This window comes from Puma concolor, chromosome D1 (assembly GCF_028749965.1).
Source record: "Puma concolor isolate L17-30 chromosome D1, mPumCon1.1.hap2, whole genome shotgun sequence".
Taxonomy (NCBI): Eukaryota; Metazoa; Chordata; class Mammalia; order Carnivora; family Felidae; genus Puma; species Puma concolor.
The window spans coordinates 93,847,099-93,865,265 of record NC_141676.1 but is presented as its reverse complement, the minus strand read 5'-3'; the positions used below and the strand labels follow the sequence as shown (position 1 = coordinate 93,865,265).

Below are 18,167 nucleotides of genomic sequence, written 5' to 3'. Positions count from 1 at the left end.
ATTTTTGAGAGAGAGAGAGAGAGAGAGAGAGAGAGAGAGAGAGAGAGAGAGAGACTGAGCGAGCAGGGGAGGGGCAGAGAGAGAAAGGGAGAAACAGAATCTGAAGCAGGCTCTAGGCTCTGAGCTGTCAGCACAGAGTCTGACGTGGGGCTCAAAACACGAACTGTGAGATCATGACCTGAGCCAAACTCAGATGCTTAACCGACTGAGCCATCCAGATGCCCAGGGAGGCTTTATTTATAATTAGGTCTCTTACATTTACTAGGTGACGAGGATGTTCAAAATCCACATGCGTCCTGGTTAGTGAGCTTGTGTGTCCCGCGTAAAGCCCTCCATTTAAGTTCCCATTCATGACTCCATTGACTCCATTAGAGATCTTATGGTGAACATGGGAGCAGCCATTGCTGAGACCTCCATTACTTATGAAGCTTCCATGAACATTCCCATTTATCCGATTTGTGCCAGGCAGAGTAGTGTATTCCACCATCTGCCCATTAATATCTGACCCTTGGTAGAGATATCCTGGAGGGTCATATTCTGTTAAAAGAGAAGAAGCAAAACAAAACAAAATGAAACAAACAAAAAAACCAAAAACACACAACAGTAAGACACTAAAAAAGACAATCTTCTTGGGTAGGCAGTTTGATTAATGAAACAAACCCCTAAGAAACTATAAATACAAGAAAATAAAATGCCCTAAAGATGTTCACTGTGTTCACTTAACGCCTAATTATGAGATATGCTTTGAGAAAGTTATTGCTATTTCCTTGTAAGGAGATAGCTAGGAACTTTGAGTTAATTAAGACTCTGTTAATGGGAAAAGAAATTAACCAGAGAGAAATTACTCAAAAGAATTAATAAATTATGTAAGTTGAAACTATCAAAGTCCTGGCAACACTAAGAAAAAGTGTTTAAACTCCCTTACGCTTCAAAGTGCCGAGAGAAACCATATAAAAAAACAACAAAAGACAGGGCGCCTGGGTGGCTCGGTCGGTTAAGCGTCCAACTTCGGCTCAGGTCATGATCTCACGGTTTGTGAGTTCGAGCCCCACGTCGGGCTCTGTGCTGAGAGCCTAGAGCCTGCTTTGGATTCTGTGTCCCCCCCTCTCTCTGCCCCTCCCCTGCTTATTCTCTCTCTCTCTCTCTCTCTCAAGAATAAATAAAACACTAAAAAAAGGTTTTTTTTAAACAACAAAAGGCAACCTTTAGGTAGGATGTTTTATTATTGTTTTGAATTTGTTAAATGTTTATTTATTTTTGAGAGAGAGAGAGAAAGAAAGAGCACGAATGGGGGAGGGACACAGAGAGAGGGAGACACAGAATCTGAAGCAGGCTCCAGGCTCTGAGCTGTTAGCACAGAGCCCGACGCGGGACTCGAACTCACAAACCACGAGATCATGACCTGAGCTGAAGTTGGATGCCCAACGAACTGAGCCACCCAGGCGCCCCTAGGTAGGATATTTTAAATAGTAATAACACTTTTAAATGAAAGGATGGAGTTATGTATACATTCACTGACTATCCATACAGTTCCCTGGTTAATACAGTCCATGTGGAAGTTGTGGTTTACTAAAGGCTAATTATTCCATTTCCTTATACTAAAAGCATAAAATAGTTGCCTCAATTCTGATTTCCAGGGGTACACTTACTAGACATATCTAGAAAAAGTGAAATAGTCCTTAGAGAATATGGTACCTAAACTCTACAGTACTTATTGGCAGAGTTCGGATAAATTCTTTGAAGGTATTAGAACATGCCAAGATTGGATTAGGTGTTCTTCCTATTACTGAACTTTTTGCACAGGTGAGTTATTATCAGTATATCTGATTATCTTTTCCACTACAACTGTAAGTTCACAGGGCAGGGGCCATGTTTACTTTTTTACCAGCGTTCATTGCTTACAACAGTGCCAGGCGCCTCAAAGATAGTTAATGAGTATCTTCTGAATAAATGACTGAATGACCATCACTATCATAAGCTTCTATCTTTGAACATATTACCAAGTCATAAAGGGAAATGACCTTAACCAGATTAATCTCGCCCAGACAACCAAAGCAGTACTTTTCCTTTAATGATTCAGCTCACAGATACACTTAGGGGGAAGAGATACCGGTCTCGAGCTGTTTGGGTACACCAGGTACTGAAACAGGACCACGTTACCTTAATTTGTGTCATTCAGTAAAAGCAACTTAGAAAAGTATTCCTTTCCAGACTTTCCAGCCTCCTCTATTCCTGCTGACAGGTCTTGTACCAGTAAGAAGGCGTTCCTGCAGCAATCCCAGAGCTCACGCTTCAAAAACTCTTTGCTCTTTGGTGGTCCGACAAAGCCAGGGTTTCCCAGCACTAAGTCAGCTATTTACTTAGAGACCTGCCTGGTTTTGGCTTTGCTGTTTATTTCTACTGGGCAATTTAATGTGATGCTCCACTTATTCTGGCTGACAGCTAGAACCGTTTTAAAGTCCCCTCCCTGAATGAAGAGTATCTAACATGTTTTATGCCATGACACTCATGCACAAAAGTATTAGGGATCAGTATGTATTCTGACAATATTTTCCCACCCATCTTTATAAAAGGACAAGGAAATATTTCTGAATGGCTTACTCTGTATGGTGCTTTGCTGGCGGTTCTTCCACAGGCACATTGCGATGAAAGCCATGAGAATGAGGACCATGACACCCAGCACGCAGCCAACTATCAGATACAACATATCGCTGCTTCTGGTGGGGCTGGTTGCAGGCCCAACGTTTCGTCCACCTCCTGGGGAATTTGGAGGGGTACTCAAGTCTTTGACAGGATACTCAGAAGCTCCAGGAACACGTTTCACTAGTTGAAATATAAAGGAAAACATGATGTCAGAGCGAACACAGACTCCATGAAATGGTTTACTCTCTGAAGGAGGTCTGGTTAGGAATGCAAACCAATGTGTTTATACTTGTTACTGAGATGATGTGACCACCAATGAGTCACAAAGAGGGCTCAAAAGTTGAAAAATCGGATGTGCCAAAGTCTTAGTCCACAAACTCTAGAGAAATCATAAAATCAGGGAAACAAATGTACCTACTTGAACCCAAGCTCCTATATGATTATCTGCCCAATTATCCTTGTAGAAGACTATCAAAGAGTTGAAATAAAAATATTCCAACTTACGGATGGAACCAATATTTCTCTGTGATATACTCTGAGCTGAAGAAGACTCAAAAGTACATATTTGATGTCTCTTTCATGTGATTACTATTACAAGATACGGCTTTGGACTATTCGAACAATCATCTGCAATTCCGAAGACAAGCATTTCAAAACCAATACCCTATGGAGTCCACGTACATGCAGTCTTTTTACCTAATGCATTGCTATTCTGAGTTAGAGTGACAACAGAAGCTAGTAACAGGTGGACTCAAACCCCATTGTCTCTGTCCTCAAAAAACATGTTCTTAATGTTTTAAATGTCACAGAGTAGCAACAGAGCATAGTGGCTGACAGCCCGGCCTCTGGAACCACACTGCCCAGCTTTATATTCTCAGTTCTACCATTTATCCTTAGCTGTAGGACTTTAACCTCCACGGACCAGTGTCTGTAGGTGGAAACTGGAGATAACAACTGCTCTATCAGAAGGCTGTAATGAAGGGTAAATGAGTTAATCATGTAAAGCACTTAGAACAGAGACTGGCACATAGCAGTGTTCGATCACTTTTGTTACTATTAGTTATTATACTTCCTGTTACGGCTTGTACTGGGGCAGAGTGCTCTTTAAAAACAATCTCAGTCAATAAGTAGTACAGTGGGGTTCAACTTTCTAGCAACTTTACACAGCACAGAGCTGGGAATCCATAAAAAAGAGGCCACCTTTCAAAGGAAAGAGGTCTCCAACAGTGAAAACTAGATGAATACTCGGCAGAGACTCTAAAAGAAACTCCTACTTCAGGTAGTATGTTGGCTTAGACAATTTGAAGGTCCCTGCCAATTCTAAAGGAAACAAATGAGTTTCTGAGGCAAAACAGACGTTACAGATCATACATTAAAGATCATGATTACCCATGGGGAAGTCCGTCAGATTTATCTACTCTTCGTTTAGTTTTTATTTATTCACAATTCTACCAAGCTTGATGATTTTGCCAACTGCTGCTAAAGTTAATAAATTCTGTGGTGGAGGTGACACAGACTCATCAACATCAGTAAGAAGAAATAGGAGGACGGGGAGGAGGAAGGGAGGAGAAGAAGGAAGGGAAGAGAAGGAAGGAAGAAAAAGAAGGGATGAGGAGGAGGAAGGGGGAGGAAGAGGAAGAAGGGGGGAGGAGGAGGAGGGGGAGGAGGAAGGGGGAAGCAGAAAAAGAAAACAAGAGGAGTGCCTGGGTGGCTCAATTGGTTAAGCCTCGGCTCTGGCTCTTGACTTCGGCTCAGGTCATTATCTCATCGTTCGTGGGTTCCAGCCCTGCATGAGGCTCTGTGCTGGCAGTGTGGAGCCTGCTTGGGATTCTCTTTCTCTTTCTCTCTCTCTCTGCTGGCTCCTCCTCCCCAAAATAAACAAATAAACTTTAAAACAAAAAAAAAGAAGAGGAAGAAGAAGGAGAATGAGGATGAGGAAGAAGAAGAGGCTAAGAGCATGGAACAAGAAAAGTGAGATGGAAAACATAAAGAGAAAACAAAGAACTAAGAAAAATTATGACAGTCTCTGATATTTAAGAGTAGGGGGAAATGGGCTGGCTTCAACACCATTCCTGAAAAACCTTACTAAATCACTAAAGATAAGACAATCACCGTTAACAACACGAACCCTGAGGGGCGCCTGGTTAAGCATCCGACTTCGGCTCAGGTCATGATCTCATACTTTGTGAGTTCAAGCCCCACGTCGGGCTCTGTGCTGACAGTTCAGGGCCTGGAGCCTGCTTCGGATTCTGTGTCTCCCTCTCTCTCTGCCCCTCCCCTGCTCACACTCTGTCTCTCTCTCAAAATAAATAAAGATTGTTTAAAAAAAAAAAAAAAAAAGAACCTTGAGTCATTTATTTTTTTTTATTTTAATGTTTTTATAATTTTTGACAGAGAGAGGAGTACGAGTGGGGGAGGGGTGGGAGGCGGGACAGAGGATCTGTAGAAGGATCCACCAAAGCAGGCTCTGTGCCGACAGCAGAGAGCCCAGCGTGGGGCTTGGACTCACAAATCCTGAGACCATGACCTGAGCCAAAGTGGGACGTTTAACTGACTGAGCCATCCAGGCACCCCCTGAGTCATTTCTTTAAAAACTGAGATTGTGTATTATACATTCTATTTAAACAGGCTGGGAATTGTGTAACACATTTCAGAAAGTTATTCAACATGAACAGTTAATGTTTTAAAGAGCTTTTTTCATTTTTTAGTGACCTGGAAGTCTGTAGGTAGAACCTTTTATTCCCCAACAAAGTCAATTAATGAGGCATATACTATTATAGACACATCTATGCTTAAATAATACAGTTATTACACTGTTGTCTATCTTTTATGTTTTGCCTGGCTAGATTCTTAAATGTCTTGGGGACAGAGATGATAAATTCCATTTTTGTTTAATTTTGCCCTACGTATTACAACACTCTAGAGGCAAGTAAGAAATGTCCGTTAACGTGTCACAGTGACTAATACAAAAAGCCCCTCAAATATATACTACCCAAATTAAATCCAAGGTAAATTTAAATGTCTGTATATTTATATACACATGTTTAATGTGGATTTAATATGTGGGTTTTGCAGCAGAAAGTCATATGACTAACTTAGCATTAAAAGATGGAACAACGTCTTGTCTTTATAATTCAGTTTATGTGGGGCATCTGGGTGGCTCAGTCGGTCAAGCATCCGACTTTGGCTCAGGTCATGATCTCACGGTTTGTGAGTCTGAGCCCCGTGTTGGGCTCTGTGCTGACAGCTCAGAGCCTGGAGCCTGCTTTGGATTCTGTGTCTCCCCTCTCTCTGCCCCTCTCCTGCTCACACTCTGTCTCTCTCTGTCTCAAAAATAAATAAAACATTTTAAAAAATTTATAATTCAATTTATCTGAGCCTCAGTTTCTTCATTAAAAAAATTTTTTTTTATTTTATTTGAGACAGCAAGCAGGGGAGAGGGACAGGGGGAGAGACAGAGACAATCTTAAGCAGGCTCCACACTCAGCGTGGACCCCAACATGGGTTCGATCCCAAGAGCCTGGGATCATGACCTGAGCCGAAATCAAGAGTTGGACGCTCAACTGACTGAGCCACCCAGGCGCCCCAGTTTCATTTTTGAATTGGTATCATAAAATCACCTGTAGCAGACACACTGAAGGCTGCCCAGCCCAGTCAGCAGCCTTTTCCTCCCATACTTGCAGAGTCCCAATTTTGTTGAGCTGTCCACTCAAACCCCAACAACTAAAGTAGGTCCTGATCAATCATTTCACTCCCGGGAATGGTTTGGGGAGCATGTGACTGAGTCCTGATCACTGAGACCAGTGGGGGTGGGGACGGGGGAGGAATATGGGAAACTTTCTCTTGTTCTTAAAAACAGACACAAGTTAAAACCAGTCTCTTTTTCTATTAGCTTAACTGAGACTGGACACGAGTTTGTAAATAGCCACATTAGCTGTTTCTATTACGTGTAGTATTATCACCTTTAAAAACAGATAATAGGAGTACCTGGGTGGCTCAGTGGGTTAAGCGTGCAACTCTTGATTTTGGCTCAGGTCATGATCTCACAGTTCCTGAGTTCGAGCCCTGCATCAGGCTCTGCACTGACAGTGAGGTGCCTGTGTGGGATTCTCTCTCTCCCTCCCTCTGCCCCTCTCCAGCTCTCTCTCTGTCTCTGTCTCTCTCTCTCTCTCAAAATAAATAAATAAACATTAAAAAAAACAACTAGAAGATATTTTATAGTCAATGTACATATGGAGGCAGAGTTGGGAATTTCAATTTAGCCTAGCGCACTGCTAATTCTGAATTTAACCACCACACTTAAGTAGATAGAGTTACACATAACTGTCATTCAAGAAACCACTTGAAGGGTATAAAGCACTTTTCCCTAAAATTATGCTTTTTTTAAAAAAGTATTCTAATTTTCACAGCAATCTCAGCAATTACTCGGCAAATATTTCTACTCTCTTTGTGGAGAAAAAGAAAAAAAGAAGAGGAGTGAGTTGCTTGGAGCCACACAGAAATTAATGAATATGATCAATGTTTCCGTAAACTAGGTTTTAGACAAGTGCTCTAGTCAACGTATTATGTTTTCCGTTGGGACAGTCTTCACGCCAGGAAAAAAAAGCATGAGTTCTCATTCCTCTCTTACCTTTAGTTTCACAGATCATCACGTTACTAAACTCGCTTTCTCCCCCTTCGTTGAAGCACTGCATTTTAATATCGTAGGAGGTTTCTGGCTGCAGATGGCCAATCATGTGCCACTGCTTTGAACCTAGAAAGGAAAAGGAAAAGACAAGCTTTACGTATCGCACGACCCAAAGGTAATTTCGAAACGCGGTTGGAACAGCATCCTATCGCCATGGCGTCTGTTTGCGTGATGAAAATGTCCTTCAGCGAAGCACTTCAGTAATGCAGCAAGATAAACAGCATTTCTGTGACATGCCATGAAACAAATGACAAGAGGTACATGGAATTAAAGCTATACCCGTGCACTGGCAGTAATATTTTGTTTCGTTACCAAGAATTAGTAGTAGGCCTTTCATAAAATCCATGTTAATTTTATGCATAAGTTAAGGGAGAAAAACCCCTCAAGTCCTCTGATGGTCTATTGTAACCTAGCAAGTCAATCCAGTCCGTCCACCCTCCAGAAAGCAATACTATAAATGAGATCAGCAAATGGCGCCCAACCCAGAATAAGTGACCATTTATTTACAAGACAGGCCTCAGAGAAACTCTCAGTTCTGCTGGACTGGATGTGACGTGAACAGATGTCTAAGTGAATGTCTGAACAAATGGTTGAGAATAATCAAAAAGCAAAATCTACTAGCGGAAACACTTGGTTCCTGCTCCACTGTTTCTTTTCTTTTGAGTCAGGGTCTCCAAACCACACAAGTATCTCTAATAGAATGACTTCTGTTATCCATGGCACCCAGCCAACGTTTCATTTAGAAACACTCCCCAAACTGAACCAATTCCCATGCGAACCACTCTCCATTTTTACTTCCACGGACATGTGATGAACTTTAATAAACAGGGACACTTCTGGCAGATTTAATGAACTCTTCCTGCACCTTTAATCCCTCTTAGAACATACCTCTTCAAACTGTTTCCACAGTTCCTTAGAAGCTCAACTATACCACCTACTGATTTGAGAAGTAATTGAAGGGGGAGGAAAAACAAAACCAAACCACACAAGCAAGTCAAATCTACTCGGCTGACAGGTCCAACAGCACTGGGTTCCTTTCTAATTCAACACAGACAAAAATATTTCAGACCGGAAACACAGCCCCTTTTCCAGGTCACCACTACAAAACCCCTCATTCATAAAGACCCATAGTTTACACAGAAGAGAATCTGCTTGTTTTAGGATCAAGGGACTCTGAAAGGCTCAAGAAGTAAGGAATTCTATGCCCCCTTTGTAAGTATAAAGAGGACCCTAAAATAAACTTGACTCACAATCTTGATTCAAAGACTGGAATAGATCTATTTCTAAGTTCCAGACACTTTCTCAAAGACTTCTATTTTTTCTCTGTCCTTGGGTCTTTCCTAGCTCAGCCCTACACTCACCTAACTATAAACGTTCTCCTGAATAATGACCACACTAGATTGGAAGTTTTCCTTTCAGAGTCCTAGTCAAAACGTAATTACACTGCGCTTCCCATATGTTAACTAATAAGAGAAAAACAGGTAAAAGAACACATATCTTGTTAGAATAATACTCCACTGTTATGGTAATTATTCAAATGGCTAAAATGACAGGAAGCACTAGCAGAGAGAGTTTTCCTGATCACTGATGAGTAAGACAACAAAGTACATTATTAGGTTGAAAGTCAACCAACCAGCATACCCTTTTCTTAAACAGGTCATTTTTTTTTTTTTCTTTTTTTCTCAAAGAATATTTTAGAAAAGATGAAAAGCCAAAGCACAGGCTTAACGATTAGGATGCCTGATACTTTAATTTTTTGGAAACTCAACTTTATAAGACAAAAATATTCACCACAAAAGCACTGGTATGCTGGAAACATTTATGGTTTACTCCAATGTGGAACTTAATTCAGAAGATAGGATAACTTGATGTAATTGCTCTTGGTGTATTCTTTAACACTGTAATCGAGTTTCAGGTTTTTTCCAAAAGCTTAAACAATTCTGAGTCCATATACATAAGTAATCTAAAACTTTGCCTTAAAGAAAACTTTATGGGCAAAGGGTAAATACTTTCGTTCCTTGGTTTGGGAGAACAGGCCAAGAGTTTCCAACTGCCACAAAAAGAATTTCAAATGCATAAACTTGAAAATAAGGAATAAGCAAATTACACAGCACAGTGAAGCCCACTTAAACATCTAACTGCTCCGTCTACGAAGTTTATAAACAAGTTCTCTGTGAACCGTAAGGCAAAACTCACGTCGGCAGACACGACTACTGGATACAAAAGTTAATTTCCCAGTTCCACACATCATATTCACATCACAAAAGCTTGCAAAAATTTCAAAGATTGAACTAGGGAATATATTTTAAAAACTGTTCACTGGTGGATATTTCCAGAGAGTAGAACCAGGGGAGGTTGGGAAAAGAATGGCAAAGAGCGAGACAAAGAGAGATGTTCACTTTGTTTACATTTACCTTGTTTAGAACTATTTCATAGCAAATGTTAATCTCTGTCAAAAGATTTTAGAAATAAAAGTGACAGTGCCACTCTCCTAACCCAGTTAAACTAAAATGATGACCTAACTAGAACTCAAATAGAGAACAGTTACTAATAACTCTTATCATTTCTTCTTTTTGCATAGCTTTTTCAGAAAGTGATATATGCACAGGGAAAAGTACCCATAACGGAACAGCTCGCTGAATGTTCATGAATTGAACATACCCATGGTACCGATACCTAGGTCAAGAAAGAAAATATTACCGGCACCCCAAAAGTACCCCCCATGCTTCTTCTGGTCATATCTCCCTCAAGACAGCTACCGTCTTAACTTCACAGAATAGTCTGGCCACTAACAAGTATCTTACCTCATTCCCCCAGTGCTTCATGTTTAAAGTGGATTTTAGAAACTAATTTGTTTCCTACTTTTCCACATTAAGAGAAATAATCACTCTTTCATTCAAAAAATATTTACTGAGCACCTGCTATGCACCAGGTATTAAAACTCAGATGATAATTTTTTACTATATTACAAAAGTAATCTGCTGGAAAAACATTATTTAAATTACACTATTTAAAGAAAACTTAATTTAGCGTATTTAAGTGAATTTATTATAAGACTACTTACAACGAAATTTATATGCAGCCTTTGACATCAAGAAGTCGTATGAAAACAACCTTGGCCCAGGGCCATTTTTTGACATGATCCATCGTGATGTTAATAGCTCAAAGGATCAGAATCTTGGGAGGGGAAAATAGCCCTTGGAGGAAGGCTTCCTCCCAAAGCAAGAATCGCTTCTAAGAGATCACTGAGAAAGAAGCATCCAGCTTCTACTGAACACCTCCAAAATTAAGGAGTTTCTGAGTTTGTTAAAAAAGCCGTGTTGGAGGTTTCTTCTTTATGCTACTTCCTTTTAGCTGCCCCTCCCCACCGGCTGAGTTCTTCCTCCACATAATAGTCTTTCAGTATTTGAAGGCAGCTGTCACCTCACCACTTGGAGGGGCTGGGGATACGACACTAGAGAAAAGACTCCTTGCCTACAAAGAGGCTAATGTTTAGCGGTGGGGACAAACTAAGTAAATAATTTCATACACACACGCACACATGCACACATACTCCTTACATACCAACTGTGGTGAATTCTATGACATAACCATAAAGGGCACAGTTAGAAATTACACCAAGGGTAACTCACATGAACCGGCAGAGGTTACCTGAGGAAGTAACATTTCGGCCCACAACAGAAAAAACTAAATAAAACACCAGAAGAGGAACACAGTAGGGAGTAGGAACCGCCACGTGTCATAGTACTGAGGCAAGAGAGATCCTGGTGCACACAAGGAAACTCAAAGAGGGCCGGCGTGTCACGGAAGACACAGTGAGAGGGGAGACGTGTGTGAGACTGGAGGAAGGTGCAGGCAGGGGCCAGCCAGGTCACGTGGGGCCTTCAGACCACATGCAAAGTTCTAGATTGTATTTTAAATGCAAGGGAAAGGTAGTTTCAACACCCTTCCCTATCTTGGCTGGTTTTTTGTCTCTATATATTCCAATTCCTCAGCATCTCTCAAAGCGGAGAACATGCTTAAGATGCAATCATTCCAGTAGAGACGTTAATGGAACTGAGACGGAGACATTTTTTTACATATAGCTAGAAGTTGCAAGTGATTTTTATACTCACGTTACTATTCACTTAAATAAAACAGAAAACAAGAATTTTTTTCAGATGAACTACTGACAAGTCAGATCTCCCCCAGGGTTTTTTAACTGTTTCTATAACCAAAATGGAAGATACTATGTATATTACCTTGGAAAGATGGTCTCTCTTTGGGAAAAAAAAATCAAAGTAATAGTGTCTATGACATTTCATATTTTATCTATCTTAACCTGGGATGATGTTTTTCATAATATTTACAAACTTTCTCCGCCCAAAGCTCTTTATGCCAGCTTGCCAGTGGGACTTACCTTCTACAACATCCCTCTTGTAATCACTGTCATTGTCACTATCTGTTGGCCGGTAGTAGATATAAAATCCTTGAATGGGAGTATTATTGTTACTTGATGGAATGTACTAAAAAATAGAAGCAAAGACTTGTCAAAGACAAAAATGAGTGTAACTTTCAACATCCATGATGTGAAATATCTGTGTGGCAATACTTTTCCAGCTTCATTTTGTAAACATCCTTGATGGCTATTTTAAATTTAATTCAAAGGTATTGTGAGCATTTAACTTACTGGAGGGCTGGGCAAAAATAATGTAATATATTTCACCAGGTTCTAAGGCATAAAAGTATGTTTGGTTCAAAATAAATAAATCTTGGGGGTGCCTGGGTGGCTCAGTTGGTCAAACGTCCAACTCTTGATTTCGGCTCAGGTCATGATCTCGTGGTTTGTGAGATCAAGCCCTATGTCGGGCTCTGCACTGACAGCATGGAGCCTGCTTGGGATTCTCCCTCCCTCTCCCTCTCCCTCTCCCCCTCCTTCCCCCTCAAAATAAATAAATAAACACGATAAAAAATCTATCACTCAATCTTGAAATGGCAATTAAGTGAACACTTGGCTGAGAGCTGAGAAGACTGTCCCACTCATCACAGGTGCTTTTAGATAAATATTCTATGCCCTTCAACTTTCCCTCACTTAGAAGTTAAAAACATTTGCTATTCGTAATATCGTGTCATGAGGATATCAAATCAATCATTACCATGGCCAAACTAGACAACCGTCTCATTGGAAAAGCTGTCCCACTTACCGTCCACTTCAGCATGATCTGCGTATCACTGACAGCTTCAGTGTAAGCAATGTGGGGTCCAGTTATTGGACGGTTAGAGAAACGATTGGGGAACCCAGCCACCTGATAAGGACGAGATGCCGAACTCCGAAAACTCTCACCATAATGGTTGATGGCAATAACCCTAAATTTGTATGTTGAACCTTTTGAGGGAGGGAAAAAAAAAAAAAAGGAAAAAACGGAGTTTTTAAAAATCTGCAAACAGACAACCGAGGGTCATATCATTATACGAGATATGACAATTGTGCCTAAGTATCTATCTACAGTCACGAAAACACACTCTGAAGTCTCCACGGTAAACAGATTTCAATCCACTTGCCAGCTTCTGTCAACTGGCAGCGGATGTTCAAGATGTTGTGTTCCCGGGTCCAAGAGCTTATTAGGAGCCACTGGGAGACAAGGCCATGAAAGATTAATGATGTCTGTCATGGTAGGGGCAGGTAGAGAACAGGAAAGAGCGCATTTACTTTTTTTTACCATCACGTTCTAAAATCATAACCATCAAATGCAGTATTGGTTGAAGTATCTGTGTTCAAAACGAGATTCTTTCCCCTTTGAAAGAAACAACTGAAGCGAAGTTTAACACAGTGAATACACTTAGGAAGGGGCGCTGTGTGGGTGACAGCAGATGTCACTTGATTTCACCAATAATGGGATAAGAGCGGACAGATTTAAGCCACAACAGAAGGTATTTATTTGTATTACATATTAAGAACTTAAAAAAAAAAACAAAACAAAAACCTCTAAGGATTGTGAGTTTCTGACGATCTAGATCTAAAGAATAAATTAGACTCCCCCAGCACGTTTCCTGATGGCTCATAAATAACTACAGGGCTTCTGAAGACGGTGTTTTCTGTCTGTAAAATGCTACCCAGCTTCACCCACATTTAAAACCGTCACCTTCTCCCAACTCTACCTGCAGGTTCTGAGGCTCATGTTACCTGTCTAGACAAACACCGACATCTGTCACTAAAGTACATTTAAAAAGGCCATAAACAAAAATGGTCATGGAACACAGATAAAAGCAACCAAAGTGTATTTGTGATGACTGCTTTTTTCCTTGTGTGGTTTAACGTCTCACATACAGCCTTCAAGATGCTGGGGTGGCAGCAGGGAAGTCGGGTGTTCTGCTGAGCAAAGCATGAGTGTTCTCCCATTTCCGTTGAGAGATTCATCATTAGAGCAAACAATTTTTGTCAAACAACCAGCAATTTGCCTCTTAAAATATGTAATTATAGCAAAACACCTTACACACACACACACACACAAAGATGTCACACAGCACTATTTCTACTGATTAGCAGTTAGAAAGAATCCAAGACCCAGAAGAAAAGAACGTGTTAAGTAAATCACACTACACTTATACAGCAGATACATAGTTATTAAAAACTTGAGTTTTTGAAGAATTTCTAATGATATTGGAAAAGGCATGTGATAGAGAGAAAATGGGATCACAAAACGGTATTTATGGCACGATCCTGGTTTGTATTAAAAAAAAAAAAAAGGCTACAAAAATACACCAAACTGTAAACAATGCTTATCTCCGGCTGGATGGGTTTCAGGTGACTTATTCTTTTCTTCATAGTTTCTCTTCCGTTTTCACACAACGGGCTTGTATTACTTTAACAATCAGAAGAGTACGAGACCGCTATAAATATGCATCTCAAGTCAGCAGTGGATGGCAAAAAAGGAAATGTTTGAATATCATCACCTGGCTCTAAGCTACGAACTTCCACAGAAAGTTTGGAAGGAGGGATATCTTCAGCTGCCACCAGCCAATCACTAGTCCTCATCCGTTTGTACTCGACCTTGAAGGCAGTGATTGGAGAACCCCCATTGGCCCGAGGAATCCAAGTGACATAGACGGACGTCTCTGATGCCATAGAGATGGTAGGCCGATCAGGTGCTTCTGGAACTAAACACGGAAACATTTATTCCAATAACCCCTGGTGTCAGAGACAAGAATAACTCAAACTAAAAGGGTCATTTTATTAAAGATTCGTCACCAAACTAACTGCCAGAGTTAATAATATTAAGACTATCTTCCTGTTATCTTTTAAAAGCTAAGGGGCAATGAAATGACCAGATACAGGAAATAAAGGAAAAACAAAGTCATCTATAAACTTGATAATTAGCTCTAGAAAATGGAAAGTTAATGGGCATGATAATAGTGACCATGCTACCTTAGATTCATGGCTAAATAGTATATAAGTAATTATCACCTGGTGCTTATAATTTATAGTAAGTTTTCAAAATTAGGTGTTATTTAAATGTTTTTCTTTACCCATCCAAGCTACATAACACACATACAGATTATTAGCTATTACTATCATATCCTATCTTAACATACCTCAAGGCTATAGGAACGCTACTCCAAAAACACAGACTGCAGGCAGTAAAGACAGATAAAATTTGATTAATAAATCAACAGTGATATTAATGGGCAAAGAGAATGCTACGTGGGATGGAAGCAGGAAGACAGGATATGTAGTTAAATAAAGAAAAGGGGGTGGGGTGCCTGGGTGGCTCAGTCGGTTGAGCATCCGACTTCGGCTCAGGTCATGATCTCGTGGTCCGTGAGTTCCAGCCCCACGTCGGGCTCTGTGCTGACAGCTCAGAGCCTGGAGCTGGCTTCACTTTCTGTGTCTCCCTCTCTCTCTGCCCCTCCTCCACTCATGTCCTGTCTCTGCTCTCTCTCTCAAAAACGAATAAACATTAAAAATACTTTTTAAAAAAATCAAGAAAACGCCCCTCAGTAACGAGATGTGCCACCTAGTCATCCACACAAACTTTAGAAAAAGGAGTCAGAGAACGAATGTCTAGCAGTTACAGGTGACACGGCCAAGGGGAGGGGAGGTCCTGGCCCACAACCTAGACAGTCTAGACTCCCGTGGCAGGTAGAAACGTCACGATTAAGTCCACCAGCCATTTAAAGCACGTACCTAACTCTTCTTGCTGACCAAGAAGACCACACACTTGTGGTTGTAACCGTCTTCCCACTTGGTTCCTACCAGGGAAGAATGCCGACAGAGACAATCTGGTCTGTGGGATGGTTTCAGTGCAAATTAGTAAGTCGCCATTCTGGTTTACGCTGATCACCTATGAATTCTGCAAAGGCGAGCTGGGTCTCAAGAGACTGACTGTCGTTTGGCATGCTAACAATCAGGTGTCCAGAGCTGAAGGAGGAGGTCCAGCTCCGGGCCATGGTGATGTTACCTGGGTAAAGTCACTAAGCGAAACCTGTCTGTCTGGCCCGTGCCACATTCCTTAAGCGACACCACTCTGTCTCAACTCGACACCCCTTTAGCCCGAACAAACACATAAGAAAGAACATAATAATGTTGCAGATGGTACTTGTATGGAGAAATTGGTGGCATTTTAAAAGCAAAGCGCTTGATGGATTAAAAAGAGGAAAATACTCAAAGCAGGCAACTTTTGAGTGATACTTACTGTATTCCTTTCAAGTTAGAAAGCAAAGGAAACAGAATGAACAGTACTGTTAGTGAATCTCTCTTTTGGTACTAGATAACCAACCACTTCCTTATATTGATGCATAGGAGGTTAAAACTCATCAAAGAACACCAAAGATCAAACAGAAAGAGAAGGTTATTAGGGAAAAGAACCATTACAGGAAAGAATCTTCAATATGTAAAAGAGAGAGCATGTGGCAGTTATGGGATAAAAGAAAGACTGTAGTTGGGAGTTCAAAAATCTGAATTTTGAATAGCAGTTCTGGAGAGCTCAGGCAAACCTGCATGGCCTTCTTGAGTCTCAGTTAACTGATTTGTAAAATATGCTAATCCTTCCCCCAGGGTTATTGCGAAGATTCAAGAGATCACTTCCTACGGCTATCTCTGCCTGGGTGATTCCAAACTCACGACTTCCAGAACTGAACCCTTAAGCTACACGAAACTATCCTTATTACCTGTCTCGGTAAATGGGCCCTGGTTGCCCAAGCCCGAGGCCCCACACCTTTGCCTCTCCTTCAACTTGGACTCAATCTCCTTTGTCTGACAGCTGTGTCCCTCTCCATCCACACTCTCACTATTTTCGTTATTTCTCTAGCCTCATCTTTGGCCATTTCTCCTTTCCCCCTCTTTAAAGTCTTCTATGGTTCTTCACAGCTTTCCAGGAAAAATTATTATTATTATTTTTTTTTTTTTAGGAAAGATTAAAATTTTAAGTACATCATACAAGGTGCCCACCTGCCTCCCCCCCTACTCTGGTGTCACTCCCAACAGTAACCAATCACACCAAATTAAAACCCTAACCTCTAAACCTCGACACGAAATCCAACATGTCAATTTTGCATCTCTTTGCACAGGAGCTGTCTTGCAGTTCTTGTTCCTTCCTCCATTCTTGTCTTTATAGCATTCTTGTCTTTGAAGCTCAGCAGAGGGAGCCTCTCTTACCACCACCTGCCTCCTCTGCATATTTCTCTCGCGATCCCAGAACGCCAAGGGTAGAGTCTCAGCACAATGAATCCAAATCATTGTTATGGGTTAATGTGTATATATTACCCACTATACTGTTGCGGACTTATTGTCTAGATCATTCACGATGCTGTAAACTCCTTGAAGGCAAGATTTATTTTGCCTCTGCTGCAACAGCATTTGGTCCAGTATCTACCACAGGATGTTAAATAAGTCATAAGGTTTTTGTTTTTCAGATGTCAACTTTATTCATATATAGTTGATACTCGGGGCGCCTGGGGGGCTCAGTCATCTGAGTGGCTGACTTCAGCTCAGGTCATGATCTTGCGGTTTGTGAATTCAAGCCCCCCGTTGGGCTCTGTGCTGATAGCTCAGAGCCTGGAGCCTCCTTCGGATTCTGTGTCTCCCTCTCTCTCTTCCCCTCCCCCACTCATGCTCTGTCTCTCTCTCAAATATAAATAAACATTAAAAAAAATTATATAAAGTTGATACTCGTGTAAGTACTCTATTAAGGGAGCTGAACTGCTCCTCAGAGGCTAAAGTACTCAAGCAGAAGAGGCTCATGATATTGAAGAAGCAGAGGGGTTCCAGAAGGGTGTTCAAATGTTATGACCTGCTTTTGTCTGAGGCCAATTCGTGAAAGACTATACAAATAGGGAAGAGAGGCTTGAACACTGTTAGAAGTCAGCAATGAAATTTTAAGCCCTCCCTAGACATCCTGCTAACACACATGAACACAGCCACAAAGAGCATGTTATGTTGTAATTGTAGAATTAGTATGTGTGAAATTTAAATACTAAAAAGAATCTTTTGAAAACTGTATGGCTATGACATCTAAAAACCATACAAGTGGCAAGATATAGCAATAAAATGGAATATGGCATGTATTCATTCAAAACACTAAACCATACCGTAGGCACCACCACACGTTTTGATAAATCACCGAAAAAAAAAAAAAGTCAGACTTTCAGAGTTCAAAACATAAATTTAGTTTCTTTGCCGGAGAGGAGAGAGACAAATCCTTTTTATGAGCTATAAAATCTTAGTACCAGAACATTTTGGGTCTGAGTTTATTACCTCAAAAAGCAATCATGACACTGAGTTACCAAGATCGGAGCACAGTGCATTAAAAAAATAGTAATAGGGGGCGCCTGGGTGGCTCAGTCGGTTACGCATCTGACT

General features: G+C 40.9%; 1 protein-coding gene across 5 annotated transcripts in view; it reads right to left on the bottom strand.

Annotated features, from left to right (window-relative positions):
- The window catches only part of CDON (cell adhesion associated, oncogene regulated), a 101,894-nt gene that overhangs the window by 25,552 nt on the left and 58,175 nt on the right, over positions 1-18,167 (bottom strand). For all 5 annotated transcript variants that reach the window (XM_086678738.1, XM_086678734.1, XM_086678736.1 and 2 more), the window contains exons 12-17: positions 14,264-14,467; positions 12,514-12,695; positions 11,730-11,835; positions 7,274-7,396; positions 2,602-2,823; positions 257-537 (exon numbers count right to left, since the gene is read on the bottom strand). In XM_086678738.1, the coding sequence (XP_086534864.1) occupies positions 257-537; positions 2,602-2,823; positions 7,274-7,396; positions 11,730-11,835; positions 12,514-12,695; positions 14,264-14,467 (1,118 nt within the window). The remainder of the gene's footprint in view (positions 1-256; positions 538-2,601; positions 2,824-7,273; positions 7,397-11,729; positions 11,836-12,513; positions 12,696-14,263; positions 14,468-18,167) is intronic.